We start from the raw sequence: 21,495 nt of genomic DNA on the forward strand, positions 1-21,495 counted from the left end.
GAATACGCAGCTGTGGACAACGGGAGCTCCTCAACACCCACCGTATCTGTACCCCGTCACGATCACACAGCCAGCCAAAAGGTGCCCACACCCGTGGGCAACGGAGAGCCACACCACCCACCGTATCTGTACCCCATCCAGGTCCCAAGGGCAGCTCAAAGGTGCCCACAGCCACGGACAACAGGAGCGCTGCGACACCCACCACCTCTGTGCCATGTCATGGTGCCACAAGCAGCTGGAAAGAACACGCAGCCGTGGACAACGGGAGCTCCTCAACACCCACCGTATCTGTACCCCGTCACGATCACACAGCCAGCCAAAAGGTGCCCACACCCGTGGGCAACGGAGAGCCACACCACCCACCGTATCTGTACCCCATCCAGGTCCCAAGGGCAGCTCAAAGGTACCCACAGCCATGGACACTGGGAGCTCCACAACACCCACCACCTCTGTAACATGTCATAGTCCCACACGGAGATGGAAGGAATACGCAGCTGTGGACAACGGGAGCTCCTCAACACCCACCGTATCTGTACCCCGTCACGATCACACAGCCAGCCAAAAGGTGCCCACACCCGTGGGCAACGGAGAGCCACACCACCCACCGTATCTGTACCCCATCCAGGTCCCACAGGCAGCTCAAAGGTGCCCACAGCCACGGACAACAGGAGCGCTGCGACACCCACCAGGAAGGAATACGGAGCTGTGGACAACGGGAGCTCCTCAACACCCACCGTATCTGTACCCCGTCACGATCACACAGCCAGCCAAAAGGTGCCCACACCCGTGGGCAACGGAGAGCCACACCACCCACCGTTTCTGTACCCCATCCAGGTCCCACGGGCAGCTCAAAGGTGCCCACAGCCACGGACAACAGGAGCGCTGCGACACCCACCACCTCTGTGCCATGTCATGGTGCCACAAGAAGCTGGAAAGAACACGCAGCCGTGGACAACGGGAGCTCCTCAACACCCACCGTATCTGTACCCCGTCACGATCACACAGCCAGCCAAAAGGTGCCCACACCCGTGGGCAACGGAGAGCCACACCACCCACCGTATCTGTACCCATCCAGGTCCCACAGGCAGCTCAAAGGTACCCACAGCCATGGACACTGGGAGCTCCACAACACCCACCACCTCTGTAACATGTCATAGTCCCACACGGAGATGGAAGGAATACGCAGCTGTGGACAACGGGAGCTCCTCAACACCCACCGTATCTGTACCCCGTCACGATCACACAGCCAGCCAAAAGGTGCCCACACCCGTGGGCAACGGAGAGCCACACCACCCACCGTATCTGTACCCCATCCAGGTCCCAAGGGCAGCTCAAAGGTGCCCACAGCCACGGACAACAGGAGCGCTGCGATACCCACCACCTCTGTGCCATGTCATGGTGCCACAAGCAGCTGGAAAGAACACGCAGCTGTGGACAACGGGAGCTCCTCAACACCCACCGTATCTGTACCCCGTCACGATCACACAGCCAGCCAAAAGGTGCCCACACCCGTGGGCAACGGAGAGCCACACCACCCACCGTATCTGTACCCCATCCAGGTCCCACAGGCAGCTCAAAGGTACCCACAGCCACGGACAACAGGAGCGCTGCGATACCCACCACCTCTGTGCCATGTCATGGTGCCACAAGAAGCTGGAAAGAACACGCAGCTGTGGACAACGGGAGCTCCTCAACACCCACCGTATCTGTACCCCGTCACGATCACACAGCCAGCCAAAAGGTGCCCACACCCGTGGGCAATGGAGAGCCACACCACCCACCGTATCTGTACCCCATCCAGGTCCCACAGGCAGCTCAAAGGTACCCACAGCCATGGACACTGGGAGCTCCACAACACCCACCACCTCTGTAACATGTCATAGTCCCACACGGAGATGGAAGGAATACGCAGCTGTGGACAACGGGAGCTCCTCAACACCCACCGTATCTGTACCCCGTCACGATCACACAGCCAGCCAAAAGGTGCCCACACCCGTGGGCAACGGAGAGCCACACCACCCACCGTATCTGTACCCCATCCAGGTCCCACAGGCAGCTCAAAGGTGCCCACAGCCACGGACAACAGGAGCGCTGCGATACCCACCACCTCTGTGCCATGTCATGGTGCCACAAGCAGCTGGAAAGAACACGCAGCTGTGGACAACGGGAGCTCCTCAACACCCACCGTATCTGTACCCCGTCACGATCACACAGCCAGCCAAAAGGTGCCCACACCCGTGGGCAACGGAGAGCCACACCACCCACCGTATCTGTACCCCATCCAGGTCCCAAGGGCAGCTCAAAGGTGCCCACAGCCACGGACAACAGGAGCGCTGCGATACCCACCACCTCTGTGCCATGTCATGGTGCCACAAGAAGCTGGAAAGAACACGCAGCTGTGGACAACGGGAGCTCCTCAACACCCACCGTATCTGTACCCCGTCACGATCACACAGCCAGCCAAAAGGTGCCCACACCCGTGGGCAATGGAGAGCCACACCACCCACCGTATCTGTACCCCATCCAGGTCCCACAGGCAGCTCAAAGGTACCCACAGCCATGGACACTGGGAGCTTCACAACACCCGCCACCTCTGTAACATGTCATAGTCCCACACGGAGATGGAAGGAATACGCAGCTGTGGACAACGGGAGCTCCTCAACACCCACCGTATCTGTACCCCGTCACGATCACACAGCCAGCCAAAAGGTGCCCACACCCGTGGGCAACGGAGAGCCACACCACCCACCGTATCTGTACCCCATCCAGGTCCCACAGGCAGCTCAAAGGTACCCACAGCCATGGACACTGGGAGCTCCACAACACCCACCACCTCTGTAACATGTCATAGTCCCACACGGAGATGGAAGGAATACGCAGCTGTGGACAACGGGAGCTCCTCAACACCCACCGTATCTGTACCCCGTCACGATCACACAGCCAGCCAAAAGGTGCCCACACCCGTGGGCAACGGAGAGCCACACCACCCACCGTATCTGTACCCCATCCGGGTCCCAAGGGCAACTCGAAGTATCCCACAACCATGGACACCGGGAGCTCCACAACACCCACCACCTCTGTGCCATGTCATAGTCCCACATGGAGATGGAAGGAATACGCAGCTGTGGACAACGGGAGCTCCTCAACACCCACCGTGTCTGCACCCTGTCATCATCCTACAGGCAGTCTGAAGGTGTCCACACTTATGGGCAAAGGGAGAGCCGCACCACCCACTGTATCTGTACCCTGTCATCCACCTACAGCCAGCCAGAAGGTGCCCACAGCCCTGGCCATAAGGAGAGCTACATCACCCACCATATCTGTATCCCATCCAGGTCCCAAGGGCAGCTCGAAGTATCCCACAGCCATGGACACCGGGAGCTCCACAACACCCGCCACCTCTGTAACATGTCATAGTCCCACATGGAGATGGAAGGAATACGCAACCATGGACAAGGAGGCCTCCACAACATGCATCATGTCTGTACCCCCGTCACGATCACAAAGCCTGCCAAAAGGCCTACATTCGTGGGCAAAGCAGAGCCATACCACCCACCATATCTGTACCCCATCCAGGTCCCAAGGGCAGCTCGAAGGTGCCCACAGCCACGGACAACAGGAGCACTGCAACACCCACCACTTCATGAATCCGGAGATTCAAGCACCTACAGTGTATTCCAGTCATGAAAATTTGCAGAGGCATGCAATAAAACATACAAAAATTCAAATGAATAGGGAAAGTACTATATTTAATCCACATGTAGAAAAAGACACACATATGTATGCACTCTAAAAAAACCGTAAATACATACACAGTAAAGAACTATGTATATATGAGGGCATCTAGATTAAATGAAAAAATTCATCCTTCTCTTACTCTTTCCAAGTATTTTCAAATATTTCCCTTCACACTGAACACAGACATTCAATCTCTTGTTAGATAGCAGACTATAGTACCTCACACACAAGCTGGCCTTATACCATATTCAGAAATCAAATTTGCAAGATAATGGGACATTAAAGCACAAATTTTTGCCTCTTAGAGGCAGGTGTCAAGAGACACCATTATCCTCATGAAATCCTGACTGAAATCTATCACAGCTACCGCATTAAGATTTTGTGCTGGAAACCAAGGTTGCCTCAGGAGATAGCCCAGGCTGTGGGACCTATGGCAATTTGGAAGGACAGGAACTTGTAGAGAAATATTTGTCCATTTCTCTACCTCACAAGCACTAAAAATCCGTGAATCCCCTATTTAGAGAATTAATTTGTAAATGGAGGATCAGACTTAAATAATTCAGGGTTTAATTCAGGACATTTCCTTCAAAGACTTAAGTATTCCTTTAATAAATTGCTCCTGGCTTATATTACCTGACACAAATGCCTCTGGAGCTAGGTATGTTTTCCTCTGATCATGTCATAGGCACATCTGGCTGACATCAGTAAAGTTTCCAACTCTCCATTGGCTTCAGCAGCCAAAAAAGGCACTGAGGGACAATCAAGCTATGTGACGGCAGAGAAGTTGATGACTTCATACACAGCAGATGATGTTCCTCACTAGTTTCATCACAGAATTGAAACATATGACACTGGAAGATTTTAAGTTCTTACCTGTTCTTTTATTTCTGTCCACATAACAATACTTGATTTCATAATCTTTAAATAAGTCGTGGATTTCCTGAAAGAGAAAAGTACAAGTAACATGAGATATATAATTCACCAGACCAAATAAGTATATAAATTCATCTTCATTTTAAAAAAAAAAAAAAACAAAAAAAAAACCCCAAACCCCAAAGACTTTCCCAATAAACAGAAAATTTCACCATAGAAACACTACCAAATATTTGTTTTTAGAAGAGCTGGTTATACTACTGCAGCAATGTTTTTATCTCATAAAAAACTGGCTTACTGAATTTGATTAATTTACTTTTCATGATATAAAGTCACATAAGCACAACAGGGTGTCCTGTTGACTGTCTTTTGATAAAGACAAATAACATCACAGTTCATTAAATAGCAAAACCCCCACAATTTCTCCAAAGTACAGCTAGCATAGTTAAAATACCACACAGACAAGAAATACCGGCAACATTACATCACGCAGTTTACTGAGGGCAGGCAACGCTGTCATAAAATGCAACAGTTGTTTTGGTTTCCTGTAACTGCTCAAGTTCACTTTAACAGATTTTCACTCTTTTAATAATGAATATTCTTTCAACCAGCAGATAATTGTGCCCAGAATACCCCCTGGAAAGTATCCTCTATCAATTACTGCACAGATGCTCAACAAAGAATCAATCCCAAGAGCATTATTTGCTCCCACTAATTATTGGGGAGAGAGCAGGGGTGTGGGAGGCGTGGGGTAGGAGCAAGTATAAGAGGTGTGTACCAGTTTGCTATAGCTATTCCCCAACAAGAGCAAGGTGGGCACATGCCCCACAAAAAACACAAACAGTTATCAGTTCAGTGGCAAGAATGTAGAAATGAACATTAATCATCCCCAAGAAGAAACCATGAGTAGTAACCCGGATATACGTATTCTTTTAGTTGGATAAATCCCATACACAATAACAAAAGACCATTTGAGTAAGCAAAATAATCAACCAACTTTGTCTGAAAGTTTAATTGCAGACAATTTCCAGTAGCCCAGTCTACTTGCCAGTTTGCTAATTCAATATATATAGCCTAAAGGTTAATTGGGTTCTCTGTGACTGGTATCAGATGCATACCTTTTAGTCAAGCGAGCACCAATCTCTAGTTTCACTAGTTAACAGCTGTCAAATACTACATTAATAAAATATGGCAGCATTTCTCAAGCTGCCAGCCATCCTCTAATCAGATGCGATAAGGATGTGGTTTCTGAAAAGCAAAATTCGCCAAGCACAATTCAAAGATTAAAGTCAGGTAGGCAATTTGACTGTGGACATGTCTCTAATGAGAATTAGACAGTAGTTCATTCTCAGTCATGAGAGACTAAGAAGACACTTTCTGTACAGTTTTGTACAGCTCAGCTGTATTGCGGCACTGAAGACTCTAAAGACGTTATTTCTGTCCCACTTAAAAAAAGGAGGACATATTTACCTTTTTTATTTCATACATTATTTTACAAGAGTAACACTGAAAGTTTTATATGATGAATAAGTAGCAGGAAATATTATTTCAAACAGCTCTGAACACCCTTTTGAAAGTCATCTGTGAATCAGATGATTCCACATGATTTCCCAGTAACTGAAACTTTAATTGGGAGAGAAAATAGCCTGCAGCGAACATATCTTTGTGGCATAATCATGAGGTCTCTGTATTGGGCTTGCGTGGCAAGGTTTTGGTAGTGGGGGGGCTACAGGGGTGGCTTCTGTGAGAAGCTGCTAGAAGCTTCCCTCATGTCTGATAGAGCCAATGCCAGCCGGCTCCAAGACAGACCTGCCGCTGGCCAAGGTCGAGCCAATCAGCGACGGTGGTAGCACCTCTGGGATAACATATTTAAGAAGGGAAAAAAAACCCATGCAATTGCAGCTGGAGAGGAGTGAGGATATGTGAGAGAAACAACTCTGCAGACACCAAGGTCAGTGAAGAAGGAGGGGGAGGAGGTGCTCCAGGCACTGGAGCAGAGATTCCCCTGCAACCCGTGGTGAAGACCATGATGAGGCAGGCTGACCCCCTGCAGCCCATGGAGGTTAATGGTGGAGCAGATATCCACCTGCAGCCCGTGGAGGACCCCACGCTGGAGCAGGTGGATGCCCGAAGGAGGCTGTGATCCCATGGGAAACCCGTGCTGGAGCAGGCTCCTGGCAGGACCTGTGGACCCGTGGAGAGAGGAGCCCACGCTGGAGCAGGTTTGCTGTCAGGACTTGTGATCCCATGGGGGACCCACACTGGAGCAGTCTTTTCCTGAAGGACTGCACCCTGTGGAAAGGACCCACGCTGGAGCAGTTCATGAAGAACTGCAGCCCAGAGGAAGGACTCATGTTGGAGAAGTTCGTGGAGAACTGTCTCCTGTGGGAGGGACCCCATGCTGGAGCAGGGGAAGAGCATGAGGAGTCCTCCCCTGAGGAGGAAGGAGCGGCAGAGACAACGTGTGATGAACTGACCACAACCCCCATTCCCCATCCCCTTGCGACGCTGGGGCCGGAGGGGGAGGTAGAGAATACGGGAGTGAAGTTAAGCCTGGGAAGAAGGGAGGGGTGGGGGGAAGGTGTTTACTTTTATTTCTCATTATCCTACTCTGATTTGATCGGTAATAAATTAAATTCATTTTCCCCAAGCTGAGTCTGTTTTGCCTGTGACGGTAATTGGTGAGTGATCTCCCTGTCCTTATCTCAATCCGCAAGCCTTTCGTTACATTTTCTCTCCCCTGTCCAGCTGAGGAGGGGAGTGATAGAGTGGCTTTGGTGGGCACCTGGCGTCCAGCCAGGGTCAACCCACCACAGAAACTTTAATCAGGAGGGAAAATAGCCTGTAGTGAACATATCTTTGTGGGATAATCATGAGGCCTCATATAAAAAATGATGAGAACATAAGGAAGATTTAAAATGAAAACCTAATTTAAGAAAAGTAATTTTTGTAAAGATTTTAACACTGATTTCCACAGGTTGTTGCAAACACTGCCAGGTTTGTGCAGGCTCTTCCAGGAAGCTGCTTGTTCTTGTGCTCTCATGGCCCCCATGGCAGGGCTGAGACCCTTACCTGTGGAACTGGGTTTCTGTAGTATTTCAGTGAAAGCATTTTTCACATGAAGACCGTTTGTGACAATTTACAAAAATAAAACACACCGTGCTGACCCTTAAGCAAATGTATACTCTTTCAAATTAAAGAAATATGTAAATATCTGTGTACATTAGACTAAGATTCTTCATAGTATTTTCAGAAGTACTAAGCCGGCTTTTTAACTTGGGCACTTCTCTAAACTTTACCTTCAACATCTTTCAATGCTTAGGTCTGTTAGAAAAGAACGAACACTACTACCATTTTAATGTTGCAACAGTTTCTATTCCAAACAGCTCAGAGCAGAACTGTCAGGGAAAGCAACAAGTACTCTTTACCTGCTGTTCCTAACCAGTTTCAGCTGTGCACCACCAAACACCATGCACCAACAGCACTGGACATAGTTGGTCCCTTTGGTGTAAGCAGTTACCCGGTATTTGGGCCAGGAAGGGGTGTTTACTCCAGGAGGAGAAACGGGTCATCCAAGTCAGGTATATTCTCTGGTGCGACCCCATTAACTTGCAAGGAATGTAAGCAGAGGGCTGTTTCCCTGAGCACAGCAGAAACAAACAGCCGCAGTTTGTTCCCCATTCCTGACCTCCCATCAGCCTGCTGGCTCATGCACCCGGCGAGCCTGGCCTCCACACCCCCAGCCCAGCTACACCAGCCTTCTCCCCATGTCAGGACCTACTGCCACCACTGCACACACCCACAGAGAAGCGTCAGCTGCTACCCACGCTCTGCGGCAGGAAAACCTTTTGCCCTCCCTGGGTTAGCCTTACCATGGATTGCCTTCTGCTGGACAGCCACGTGAGAAAGGCAACACAAGCGTTCACCATTTATCACACAAGGTTTAGCAAAGCAGTAGTAATGAACCCACTGGTGGTACCACATGTGAGCAGTGGCTTCCACTATTTTGCCCACATGCAAATCATCTGTTGACCAAGCCTGGCCACTATTAGTATTTTTTCTACATAATGTTTACAAAACTGCTTCTCCTAAAGGATTTTTTCCTCTTTACAAACAAATGAATCTACTAGTCTAAAAAAAGTGACTGAGAATTACCACAATAATCATCATTTAACTGCATCATATTAAATCTAAAGAAAAAGGCAATATCCACTAACATGCAGAAGGTCTAGCTGCCATGAGTGTCATGCACTGAACGTCAGGCTAGATTATAGTATTTTGACAACAAAAATTGTAAGCAGTTATAAAGCTATCTGGCAGACATACAGCAGTCATGGATCCCGTGAAGTTTCCAACACAAACACTGTTTATAGTGGTGCGTATTTTGGCCCTTAATTATTGCACTCCTAGGATCGACTCGTAGTTGGCTCCTGAACCAGATGTAAAACTTGGCACCAACTCTCGGGCTCCAAGGTGTGTTTGTACCTGAGCAAAGTCCCTGCCAGGCAGCTCCCAGGGGATGTGTCCCTGGTCAAGGCAAGGATGATACGTACAGCAGAAATGGAGAGGAGAGAAAACAGAGGAGAGAGCTTACTCAGAGAAACAGCAGTTGCATAAACACGTGGGCCATGCCAGTGGCTCTAACCAACATCTTGAAACAGAAATGTAACCAATAATGCTTAGCTACTATATAGCCCCTTAAACCTTCAAAGTTCTTAAAAGCAGACTTTGAAAGCTAGTTAATCTTATCAGTAAAAATTAAAATCCTAACTAGAAAACAATCAGTTCATACTTTAAAATGAGCAGAAAAAGCAACACCAAATATATTAAAGGGAGTTTAAGAGAAACCACTAGTAAATATAGGCTGAATATACTTTAAAAAATATATTATTTACTACTATAAGAAATGTGGTCTTGAAATACTTCAGTTCTTGGCCTGTCCTGTCTTGTCGTGGGTAGAAAAACTGGCAACATGAGTTTTTACCACATATTATCAATTTGAAATTTGCATCTCTCAAACGGAAAGAATGCCTTCCGTAGAGAGGATCTGTCTTTATGTTTTATTACCTGCATTGTTTTAAAGGCAAACAAGACAGGGAGTCATTAACAGGCACATTTGCCCTATTTATCAAATTAGTAAAGCTCAATGTATTATTTCTAACAAAATCAGCTTTTCATACCCAGGATCTCATACTGCAAGAAAAGAAATATGCAAGAAATACTCAGTCATTACCTAGAACAATATGCCATGTATATAAAGCCTACAGCACCCTAAACCCAAGTATTTTTCTCTCTCTAGATGTAATACTGAATTGTGTTATTCTGGCAACAAAAATATTTAACAATTATAATGGTGCCTGGCCAGATTTCTACAGTAAGCTTTAGTGGTGTTTCCAATATAAACACTGTACAGGCCTGGTCTGTAACTTGGCTCTCAGTAAGTAGCTGAAGGCCTAAACTTCACACGCATAGTCTTGAAATGGGAATCAATTATGTTTTAAGTAGTTGAACTAAATAACTTGTTTGGCTAACCAAGAAGTTTTAAATCTCATAACTAAAAAAGACTTTGTTTTCATTTGTGCAGGCAGAGCAGGAAGAGGAAGACTTCTCAGGAAAAAGCTTTACATTTACAAATGATATAATGGGATGTTCATTTAACTCAAATTTTAGACCACTACATCTTTGAGTCCATGACATGACACATGGATTTCACTGCAGATATAAAAAAAAAAAGGACTGCTTAAAAAAAAAAAAAGGTAGTAGGCAAGAGAACATCAACACAGTTTAAAATAATAATCTGTTACTGACGGAAAATGCCAGAGACTCTGCTGAAGAGTAATAAGTGGGGTCCATAGCACCAAGAGGGTTAGATAACAAAGCACAAGGACTGATGCAAATTCCAATTTTAAACATCTTCTGTCTACTAATGACCACAGAGGTAGGAGGTCCTCAAATTTTCACCAACTGGGCATCGACTGCCAGATAAATCCTCCCCTGCTCCTAACAAGCAAAATTTCAGACAAAGATTGGGCTCACCGTACCGTATAGTATGTTCTCTTCTTTGACAAATTTTCAAGTTTTTTTCAATGTTGCGTTAAAGAAAGTTCTTGGGTGAGCAATGGCTGTGGGATCAGGTCTAAGATGTGTAGCAGATATCCACCTGCCCAGGCATCCAGGAACAGGGAGGACTGATGTGGACTCTAAAGCTTTTGCTCAGCACATTCCCTCTTCATTTCCACAAACAGCCACAAACTATGAAACTTGAAATAAAATCAAGCCTGTAATTCTAGACCATAAACTGCCTTTGGGGCGAACCATTTTGTTTGAGAATTGACTCTCGCTTTTGTAAGACCATATCCTCCAAAGATCTTTAGTAAAGTAATGTAAGAAAGCGTTAAGACAGAAGAACAACAGTTTCTCAATAAACTTATGATGGACATGGAATGAAAAACATATTTGTCTGATCTTCCAGAGACATATTAGCGCGTTGATAAGAGGAACACTATGGGACTGGAAATTAATTTCATCATCCTGGGTATACTGGGTGGTATGCAAGCTAAATTAAAGATGAAAAAAACATAGAAGAGGTAACATGAGAGAGCAAGAGCACAAAGCAAAAGAAAAGCAATAAAGACAATCAAAAAGCAAGTACATCCTAAGGCATGAGAGCTACTCACTATCCAGCAAGTATGCCTTTCATGTTCAGTCAGTGTGACGGAGGACTAACTAAAACACAAAGGCCCCTTCTACTTAAATGTCTGGCATACAACAGATTGGGAGAGAGTACTTCCTCAAATCATCACAGTTCATTAAAGGCTTTCGATCAAAAAGGAACAAGGAAAAATTGTGGCTAATGCAGGGAGAAAGAAGAAAAAAAAACCCAACCCTACCAGAAATAGCATCATGTTAAGTAGTGATTTGTCTTTTGATCAGGAACAGACACCGGTGAAAAAAGATGGATGGGTACATCAGGTCCCAAAACACAAAATATATCCTTACCCTGGATGGACTGCACCAGTTTCTTACCAACACCTAAATGTTTCATCTTTCTTTAGATTCTGTCATGCCAAAGGATAACTACAGGGTATTAAAATAATTAATCAGCCCTACTTTATTTCATGTCCTACATTAAAGTAGAACATCCTCTCTACAAGATTTATTTTCTAGCCTCAGATGTTAAAGGAGAAAAGCAGAAATGTGAATGTAGTATGGTGGCATTTAAAGATAATCAAGCACAGAAGAAAGCTGGTTGAAAGCAAGCACATCTTCCATAGCACTGGCTCCTTAGCTGCAAAGAGGGGAACCAAAAAGTGAACAGCCCTCGTTGGTCAGCTAATCTTAGCAGTGAAGACTGGAGATTTTGCTACAAATCTTAGTAATGATTAGCAAGAAAGACAACCCAAGGTCTATTCTTCCTAACAGCAACTCCATGGGATCCAAACTGGTATGCCAGGGTATCAGACAGCTGATTACGTCACAGTTACGAGCTACTGCTCCTATGGAAGTTAATCAGACATAAATAAGGAACCACTAACAGTGAAAAAACAATGACCTGGGGGAAATAAAAAACAACTCTTCTAATCCATATGGGTAATTACAAAAACCAAAACAAACAGAAGCTGACTTGCCATACAATACTCCAGCAAAATACAACTTCCCATTTAGTAAGGTACAACTTCACTTACACTCTGGTCATCCTGAAGTTCTTGGCATCTTTTTAGCAGTAAAGGAGAGCAGAAGTTATTGTTTCCTTCCCTCCCTCTGCCCAGAGCAGTCCTCCAGCCTCCCAGAGCACTTGGAGCAGTTTTATGATAGTTCCAAGGACCTTCAATTTGCGATGCATGCCTTTGAACACTGCACTTCAACATCACATGCGACTGTGTTCCTTGCTATTGAAATGGATTAGTTGGTTCATCAGAGATGACAGTTCAGGGAGATGCACGCACAACAAGACAATCGCAAGAGACATCCAACCAAGAGATTGCTAATTCATTGCCAAGCACTGACCAGAATAAAATGAACGACTACAACCAAGCTTACCTTTAAGTCTCTTTGCAAAGATTCTTGATACAAACATCAGACTTACCACAACATTGCATCAGAGGATATTAATGCTAACAAGAACAGACCCACTATCTGACATTTTTCAAAAAGACGACCAACACCAATGGGACAATCTTGTCCCCTAAGTAGAACAAAATACCAAGCAGATTTTTAATATAGTTTGCATATAGCTACAATGATAGAAAAACATAAGATTGAAGGAGGGAGGGAAAACATGACATTAGTTAAGACAGGAGTTGATCTGGTAAGCTGTTTTACTCACAACATTGATCCAACTAACAGGAATCAGTCAGAGCAGTAACAAGTACATTTCTATCTGATTTTATAGGTTCAGCAATCTAAAGAGTAACAAAAATACAGCTGTACAGATATCAATGATGCTTCATCTCAAGATTTAGAGAGTCATAGCAACAGCGTATGATCATTTTTAGGTCATTATCACACCACATGTTTGACAACGTGCACAGTTCAGGTACTGCACTGGAGGAATCAGATGAGTATGAACATGGGGAACTAACTGGCAAGTCTGGAAGACTCCACTGTGACAGGTCAGAACAAAATCGATTGACTTGCCAACTAAACAGTAAATGGAGACTTTGCCTTCAAGAACAGTGAAGGTGCTAATAAAAATGTTTACCGCAGATCTGTCACAAAAATACCTTTCTCCATGGCTGTAGTGAGAGAATTGCTTGAAGAAATACTAATCCTGCAAGTACATATTTGCAGATTGAACTATAAAGCCCAATGCAGAAAGAATCTTCTTGACGTAATTTTGACTTAATTTGTTCCCCCTCTGGATTTGTTTCATACTGACACTCAATGAAAAAAGCTCGTAAGGGAATGCTGACTTACTTGGTGTGACAGACTGCAAAGTGCTTTCTTCAGGCTGTCCTTCCTCCTGAAAACAGGCTCTGGATTTCTTTAGGAACACAGATGTTGCCAAATGCATTTAGAGAGAAATCCCACTTGCCAAGATTCAAACGTGGGCAACCTTTGCCCCTTAACAATAGCCACCCAGCACCTGAAGTGCTGAACGCTTCTGACACTTAAAGATCTCTCCGTTTGTTTGGTTTCTAAGACTACAAACCTGTGGTACTCTGTTTCTGGTTCAGAAACTTCATGGCTAAGGTAGATTTTTTCTGTGGTCTTAAGAGTAATTTTTTTTTTTAATTCAGTTTAACACAGGTGGAACTCCAAAGGTAACAGAAGATTACAAGTACAATAATAAATAAAAAAAGTTAATATGTAGCTACAACTGGCAGAGGAAAATGTTTGTTACCTAATTTCACCTGTAAAAAATTGGAGTTTTGTTCTCATTTTGAAAACTATGAACCTTCTGACAAAACTGAGCATCTCCATCAATCTATATCAGCAGAAGAGCCATTTCTCACTTGAAAACTATTTCAGTACATCTTGGCCTCACCCTTCACATAGTAACAACAAATTATAGCGAACCCAACATCCCAAAGATTAGAGATGAATAATTACATTTATTAAAATCTGCTCTGGAAGACTTTGCTGCATTTTAACAATGTTCATCTCTTTCTTGATGGCGAATAAATTGGCCAGGTTAGCAATAGTTTATCTGATTTTACTTGGCTAACCAATCATTTCAAGAAGAAAACAGCAGACAAAACACCTCTGCACAGTGTTTACTAAGGGTGTTAATTTGAAATAAGAAATATTAAGTTTCATGGTAATTTTTGGAAATGCATAACAGCCAAATACACAGGTATACTTAACTTGCCTGACCACAAACATACTTCTCCTTTCCAGAACTGCTCCAGGACAGAAACTTCCTCTCTATAGCACGACTATTTTGCCTTTACATGCCAACACCAATAGCTCAACGATGTTAAAAATTAAAATCACATCTTTTGAAACTGTATTTCAGGATCTGTACATGGTGGTACTGTTATAGCCTAGTAACAGGTGAACATTAGAACCTTATATATGGAGAAAAAAGCATCTAAGTGCCACTTTTAAGTCATCAAAACAAAATGGCAAACTTCCAAAATACTGTGTGGCTGCCAAATTGGACCTTGACACTAATATTTCCCTCTAGCATTCTTTGTCTGGCCAAGCAATGCCAAACTTTATGGCTTCTATATAGGTGAGATATGCTTTTAACCAGTCCACATGTGAATTCATGAAGTAACTGCTGCATGCAACAGGAGCAAGTAATACAACTGTTTGAGTGTCAGACAAAGTGATCCTGTTCCGGCTATCCACAGCAAGCATCTTATGATATGCCAGTAAGCCCTCTCTGTCAACACAGTCACGCGTGATGGCTTCTTGAAGAGACATGAAGATTAGCAGCATTTTCCAAGTTGTGAGTTTGCTATTGATTAGGTCATTAGGTTGCTATAAATAGAGGCTCGGCTCGGTGTGTAAATCATCATGCAGGATCACAGCAAAACTGTCATTTCTAAAACTCTTAAATTACCTACAATCACACTACAGCACAGCCAAACAGACCAAAAGGCACCATATACGTGAGAACAAAACATCAAGTGCAGTGGCAAGCAAGCTCTGTACTCTGGATCAAATTACACTGATCGCTGAAAGATTCTCTCTAAAATGAATGGTCCCTTTTTACCAGAGGTATGGAGAAAATAATAGTCTTCACGTGCTGCACCTACCCGCAGGTAGTAGAATTGCTTATGCTTTAGAAAGAGAGGGGAAGAGACACAAGGAGTGGTTTAGAACAAAAGCTGTAATTACTTTTTTGTTATACTTGTGCATCAAGTTGAATATTTGGAGCTGGTAAAGATCTGGTAAGTGACTGTGCTACTAAATCACCTCAAAATCTGACTCACATGCATTAGGTTTAAGCGTTTACTGATTTTCTCCTCAGTAATTTTAGCGGAATTTTCCTAAACCACCAACAGATTGCAGAAAACCACTTTCACTGACTACATGCTGCTCACCTCAGAAAAAAAAAACAGGCTTGAAGCTTTTTAGCTTTGCTTTTAGACAGAAACTGGATGTGTTGCAGGATCGTAAAGTCGCCCTACCTGTTTGGACACGGCAAGTACACCGGTGCCACCTCGCGAGTACCACTAACGGGCCACACACCGGCCGCTGCTTCCCTTCAGGAGCAGGCACGCAAGTGCTATTAGCGCACTCATTAGCCTTGCTGATTTGCCGGCGTGCAGAAAAACGCGCTGCCCCTCACAGCCCCCCGGGTTTGCCCCGGGACGGGCGCTGCTCCCTCACGCCCGGCCCCGGTTCCCACAGGCGGACAGGTAACCGTGGGCGCCAGCACGAAGCTGCGGCAGAGCCGTGCCCTCCCAGACTGGCGTCGCCCCCCGCAGATGAGGGCGGCAGTTCCCGCCGGGGGAGGACGAGCCGGAGCCGCTATCGGCAGGCACCGCGGCCACCGGCGGTAACAAAGCCGTCTGCCAAAGAAGGCGTCGGGAGGAGAAGCCCGAGCGGATCCGCGGGAGCAGGAAGGGAAGCTGCAGTCCCCGAACTCCCCTGGGGACAAGGGCAAACGCGGGCCGCCGGGCAGCCCCGCACTTCCCTCACGCCGGTCCTGGGGAGCGGCTGCCCCGCGGCACCTAGCCCCACTCCAGGCGCTCCCCCGTCCCGGGACGGGCCCCCCGCCCCCGGGCATGGCCCGCCTGAGGCGCCGGCGGGAGCGCGCCACGCCGCCGGCCGGCTGAGGGGAGGCGGCGGCCGTACCTGGCTGCTGCTCTCGGCCGGCAGGTTCCTCAGCAGGATCTTGCGCCTGTTGCTCAGCTCCCGGCGAGTGCTCGCCAGGCGCCTCGCCACCTCCTCGGGGCCCAGCGGTAGCGGCCGAGCCCCCCGCGGCGGCTCCGCGGGCAGCTCCGCGCCGCGCTCGGCTGCTGCCGCCATCTTGCAGAGCGCCCGGGCGAACGGGGGCAGCGCGGGGGGAGCCGCGGCGGTGGGCGGGCGGGCGGCGGGGAAGCTGCGGGGCACGGCACGGCCCGCCGGCGGGGAGCGGCGAGCCACGCCAGGCCCCGCCGCGCTCCCCGCCCCCGGTCCGGCCCGCCCCGCTGACTGGCCGTGCCCGCCGCTCTCTCCCTGTCCCTCGCGCGGGGGAGGGGGGGGGGGGCGCTGAAGTCTGTGGAGCCTCCGCCGAGGAGCCCCGCGAGGGAGCAGCGGGCTTGGTCTTCCCGCCAGTTCCGAAAGAGGCGCCCCGGCCCGGTGCTGCACAAAGGCGGTGAAGGGGGCGCAAATCCCCTGTGAGGAGAGAAGGACAATGGGGGGGTGCGGAGAAAACTCTAGAGGAGCTCGGTAGTGCCCATAACGGCCTCAGGCTGCGAACCTCTTCGGGGGGTGTGGGGTTAAACGGGGATCAGAGGGTGAATTCCATCCCCACAGTAACGTATCTCAAGTCAGATTTTAGGGAAGGCCTTGAGCACTCTCGAGGAGAGTTTGGGCCTCCATTACGAGGGAAATCACCCCAAGAGCCATCATGACAAAGGCGCCTCAAGGAGGCCAAGGCCTGGACACCAGCCCTCTCTCTCACTGAGGCACGATGTGGCTCATCGCACCCAGAAGGTATCATTTCCTCAAAATCCCACTGTCAATACCTTCTTTAGGTACAAGTCCACCTGGAGAGACTGAAATGCAGAATGACAACAAAATAAAGCAGATCTCGAGTGAACCCAAATGCTCCATCAGAGGTTAGTAGGCACGATGGCCCAAGATTATCTCGTACTAATTTTATTCTTCATCAGAAACATACCAAACAAATTACGAAGCATCCAAATGGGTAAACCAACACCTGGGTGCTGCACTTGTGGCAAAAGTCACCCTCTTGTGGCAAAGCACCATGCGATGGTGGATGGGCAGGCACAGGGCTTGTGACTGTCATGCAAAGAGGAGCGCAACATCCCGATAGAAGGAAAGCATTTCTGGGAGTCACTATAAAAAATTTTCTGTCCTATGAAGCCTCCGTGTGTAAAAATGTTTCACTCTGTTAGTCAGCACTTACTTTAAAAAATAAAATAGGTTGTTCTCTTGGAAAATTAATTTATCCTTAGCATAGTTACTTGCAATGTCATTTACAACACAGTAAATTTAGCTCTTAACGTTGTCATCATTGCTATAAATGAATGAAGAATAATTTAATTATTTGTATCAATTTCTAGATACGAGGCCAATCACAAAGAACAGGCAAAAGAGAATCTAAACCTGAAAAAAAGTAGTCTTAAAAAGGAAATTGGAAACACATTTGGAGTTAAATTGGGTATATGTGACTAAGTTCTTATCAAGAAAATCTAATTCTGGATGATAATTCTTGACTAGGTTTAAAGTGCCATTTTAGAGACAGGATTACCAGCTACAGAAAACAAAACCCCACCAGATAACAACAGTGTTTTTAGAAATTGCTTTAGTTCAAACCAAAGTTAAGACTACAAAGACTCTTGGACCTTCATTACTTCTAAAATTAATTTTAAAACTACTAAGCAAACAATAATCAAAGTATTTTTTATTCTTTTTGGTGTATTATTAAAAAAGTTGTCAGGGCTGACAAGTTTCTGTTCAAGGGCTTCCTTTTCCCTATTTTATTTAAACAGGTAATGTTCCTCCTCTTTCAATATTTACATTATGTTTAATGAATTTTTGGAAATCAGAGGTGTGAAGGACATTTGTAAATAGTTCATGTATTTGTCACGGGAGAATTTCAGAACTACCAAATTCAGCCTGTCCTGACAATATTAGCTTAGCCTTCATACTTAAACCAAGAAACAGGAAAAAGCTATTATAACAAATTATTCGTGCGAGATCTGATCTAAAGAAAATTTCATATTCTCAGAAAAACAAGATCTTCATAGGTCACCATTCTTTGAGAAATGTAACTGAAAAATAAGTATGTACCTGTTATTTTTTCAAATTTCAGATGAAGATTTGCATTTTAAAACTTTTCCAGCACAATCTGTGAGGTATAGGCTTCTTAAGTCCTAAGGATTTACAAAGTATTAATCATGCTACCTATAAAATTATCCTTGGAAAAGATAAAGAATTTGTGAGTGAAAAGTCTGCTAGTGACTATTTACAAACTGATTTTCAGGTCAAGATATGAAATTGAAGTAGGGGTACTAAATACTGTCTCCTCAAAACCTATCTGAAGCATATTATAGATTGTGATGTAAATTATTCTGGGGCCATGAAAAAAGACTGCTGTGCTAGGAATACTGAAACACATAACTATCTATCTCCTCATAAATAATTACCAGATTAAGCTATTACAGTAGAAATTATGGAGCTGCTCAAACATCATACAGTTTGGTGAAGCTAATGAAGTAGTGAAAGCAGAGTAATTAATTATTCCATTAATTTTTCCAGTTTGAAGGTGGACATTGGTTCACCTGCATGCTACTGATAATTAATCCTACCTATAGCAATTACCTTCTCAAAAGCTGCCTGCCTTTTTTTTTTTTTGATAGGCTGCAGGTGTATTTGAATGAAAGTCATTAAAGGTTAAAGTGCATTGCTAGCAGAAATAGTTCAGAAATGAATAGTTTTATATTAATGACAAAAATAAAACTACTGCAGTATTAATTGTAAATAGTTCCAGAGAAATGTAAGCATTTTTCTTGCTTAGAGAAACATATTTAAAAGATTGTATTTTGTAGGTAAAAGTATTCATCTTCCCCCCCCCCCCAGTGTTCACATTTCATTCTGTATACAGGTACTTGACATTGCACCAGTAGATTAAGGAATTGTGTGCACTAAAAGGCAACTACAAAGTGCTGCGGGAAGAGAGCAGGAAAGATCAAAGGTATTGCCATTGTCCATGGAGGTGGTCCACGGAAATGAACAAGGAGGTAGGCCATGCATCACCTCATATGACAACCAAAATCAGCCAAACAGGCATCAGCACCAATAACCAATCTGACCTGAGGAAATATTCCCTCTTGAACCCAAATGTCATCACTGTTTTGAACTACAATACACCCTCAAGCAGGTATCTGGAGAATTAAAATATAATTTTAAATAAAAGAACAATCAAAATTAGGCACCAATAAAGTAAAACACCAGAGTCCTTTGGAGCCCCCACAGAGCACCAGTAGGCACGTTATTACACTAGAGGTTGTGCAAGCCAACAATCCAGCGTCCTTTGAACCTCCACAAACATATCGATGCATTAGATGTGCAGTTCTCTCATTTGACAAGTTAATCTTCTGCCTTCAGGAATTCTCCCATTTTACCATATAATTTCTGCCAGAAGTACCAAAACACTGGGCTGGTAGCACAGGTTACTGTTTCGTGCTGGTTTTGGCCAGTGCTCCTTCAGGTCAGCCATTACTGTGCTGCACACTCAGCTGTGTTCTTTGTAACTGCTAATGACTACTTTGTAACAGTGAAAAAAAAATGTGTAGCTTAAACAGTCCTTGCTAACCCATGCTGTGAGAACTGACACAGGTTATGGAACTCTCTCGCAAGTCCCGGTGCTGCTGCATCTGCAGGAGCGGGAAACATCTTCAGGAAGCTGCTGAGATGGTGCAACTCAGGATGAAATGCAAGTGGTAACAGTCTCCACCCAGTTGTACCCAGGAGAGGAAGAGGACAGTGAGCCAATGCACATATGTATTTTCCTTAAAGAATTTCATCTTGTTGATTACAGACCATCCTTCTATATGCAGACATTGTATGGGTATGTTTGTATGAGTATACTCTTACTCACTTTATGTTGCTTTCAAAACAAAGCCCTACATGTTTATGCTTTGCACTCTAAACAGTCTCCAGTTTTCTAATGCACTTTCATTATGTTTAAAAATTGCTGCAAAAGCAAAAAGCACTATTTAAAAAATAGCAGAAAAGTATAGTGATCTGCAAGTGTAACTTTGGTTGCGCTGCTGACTTGATGCTATTATAGAGATAAGCCACTTTGCAGTAATTTAATTTAGTTCACTAAATTCCCTGTTAATTAAGACTAATGTACCCATCCACAGCAGTTGCTTTTGTAGCTCTTCTAAGCTGAAGATTAATTTACCCATGCTTCTGCAGCTTTGAAGTTAATACAAGCCATATCTATTTTTTCATTTTTATGGGATGAGAGTGTTAAAACAGAATTGTCACAAACATTCTTTCTGAATTAAAGATGCACTCAGGCATAATTGTCCATGTTCCAAAGTACAAACAAGTTCAGATCTGTGCAGATAAAATAAAAGCCAAGAACATCTGCTGGATCTCAAAAACCCATCTGATGTTCCCAGGTATACGAGATACTAAGAATGTATCTGTGAGCTCTTTAGATAAGTGATTTCTTATATGAAAGAGAAATCTAAACAATTTTCTAAAACCTGAAACCACGTGATTGGTATGTTTCCTGCAATGAGGGTGTGGAATCCATCAGTTGCTGCAAATTTGAAGCTTCCATAAAAATCCCTGATTGCTAGCACCACTTCATGTGAACAAAGTGTAAACAATAACATTCTCTTCAGTCTATATTACGCCCACTGTTTCAAGGTCTAGCTGCTTCTTTTGTTTCATTAGGAAACTGAAATTTTGAAACCAAAAGATGTAGATTCAGTTGTCAACACCAGTAATTAGCTCAGTGGTGATCATCTAGATGCTCAATCGTTTATCTCACAAATGCATATTGCCTCCAAAATATACCAGAGGTGCCAAAAGAAGTTCCTTTCACCATTTTTCCAACAAATTTAAATACGTTCGGCATTCTCAGCGTAACATTCCGTAGTGCAGTAACAGCTGAACATTTTCTTTTTAAGTGGAACCCGATAGCTATTAAACTTGGTGTAACACTGCTCCTAAGTGTGTTAGGAATGATGGATTATCTCAGTAACAGACTGGTTAGCAACTTCTCAGTTTCCATTCTGT

General features: G+C 44.9%; 1 protein-coding gene across 1 annotated transcript in view; it reads right to left on the reverse strand.

Annotated features, from left to right (window-relative positions):
- The window catches only part of RAVER2 (ribonucleoprotein, PTB binding 2), a 45,762-nt gene extending 29,226 nt beyond the window's left edge, over positions 1–16,536 (reverse strand). Inside the window, exons 1-2 of the mRNA XM_076340004.1 lie at positions 16,363–16,536; positions 4,612–4,678 (exon numbers count right to left, since the gene is read on the reverse strand). Coding sequence (XP_076196119.1) covers positions 4,612–4,678; positions 16,363–16,536 — 241 coding nt within the window. The remainder of the gene's footprint in view (positions 1–4,611; positions 4,679–16,362) is intronic.
- Between the last annotated feature and the right edge of the window lie 4,959 nt (positions 16,537–21,495).

Source organism: Aptenodytes patagonicus, chromosome 5 (assembly GCF_965638725.1).
Source record: "Aptenodytes patagonicus chromosome 5, bAptPat1.pri.cur, whole genome shotgun sequence".
Lineage (NCBI taxonomy): Eukaryota > Metazoa > Chordata > Aves > Sphenisciformes > Spheniscidae > Aptenodytes > Aptenodytes patagonicus.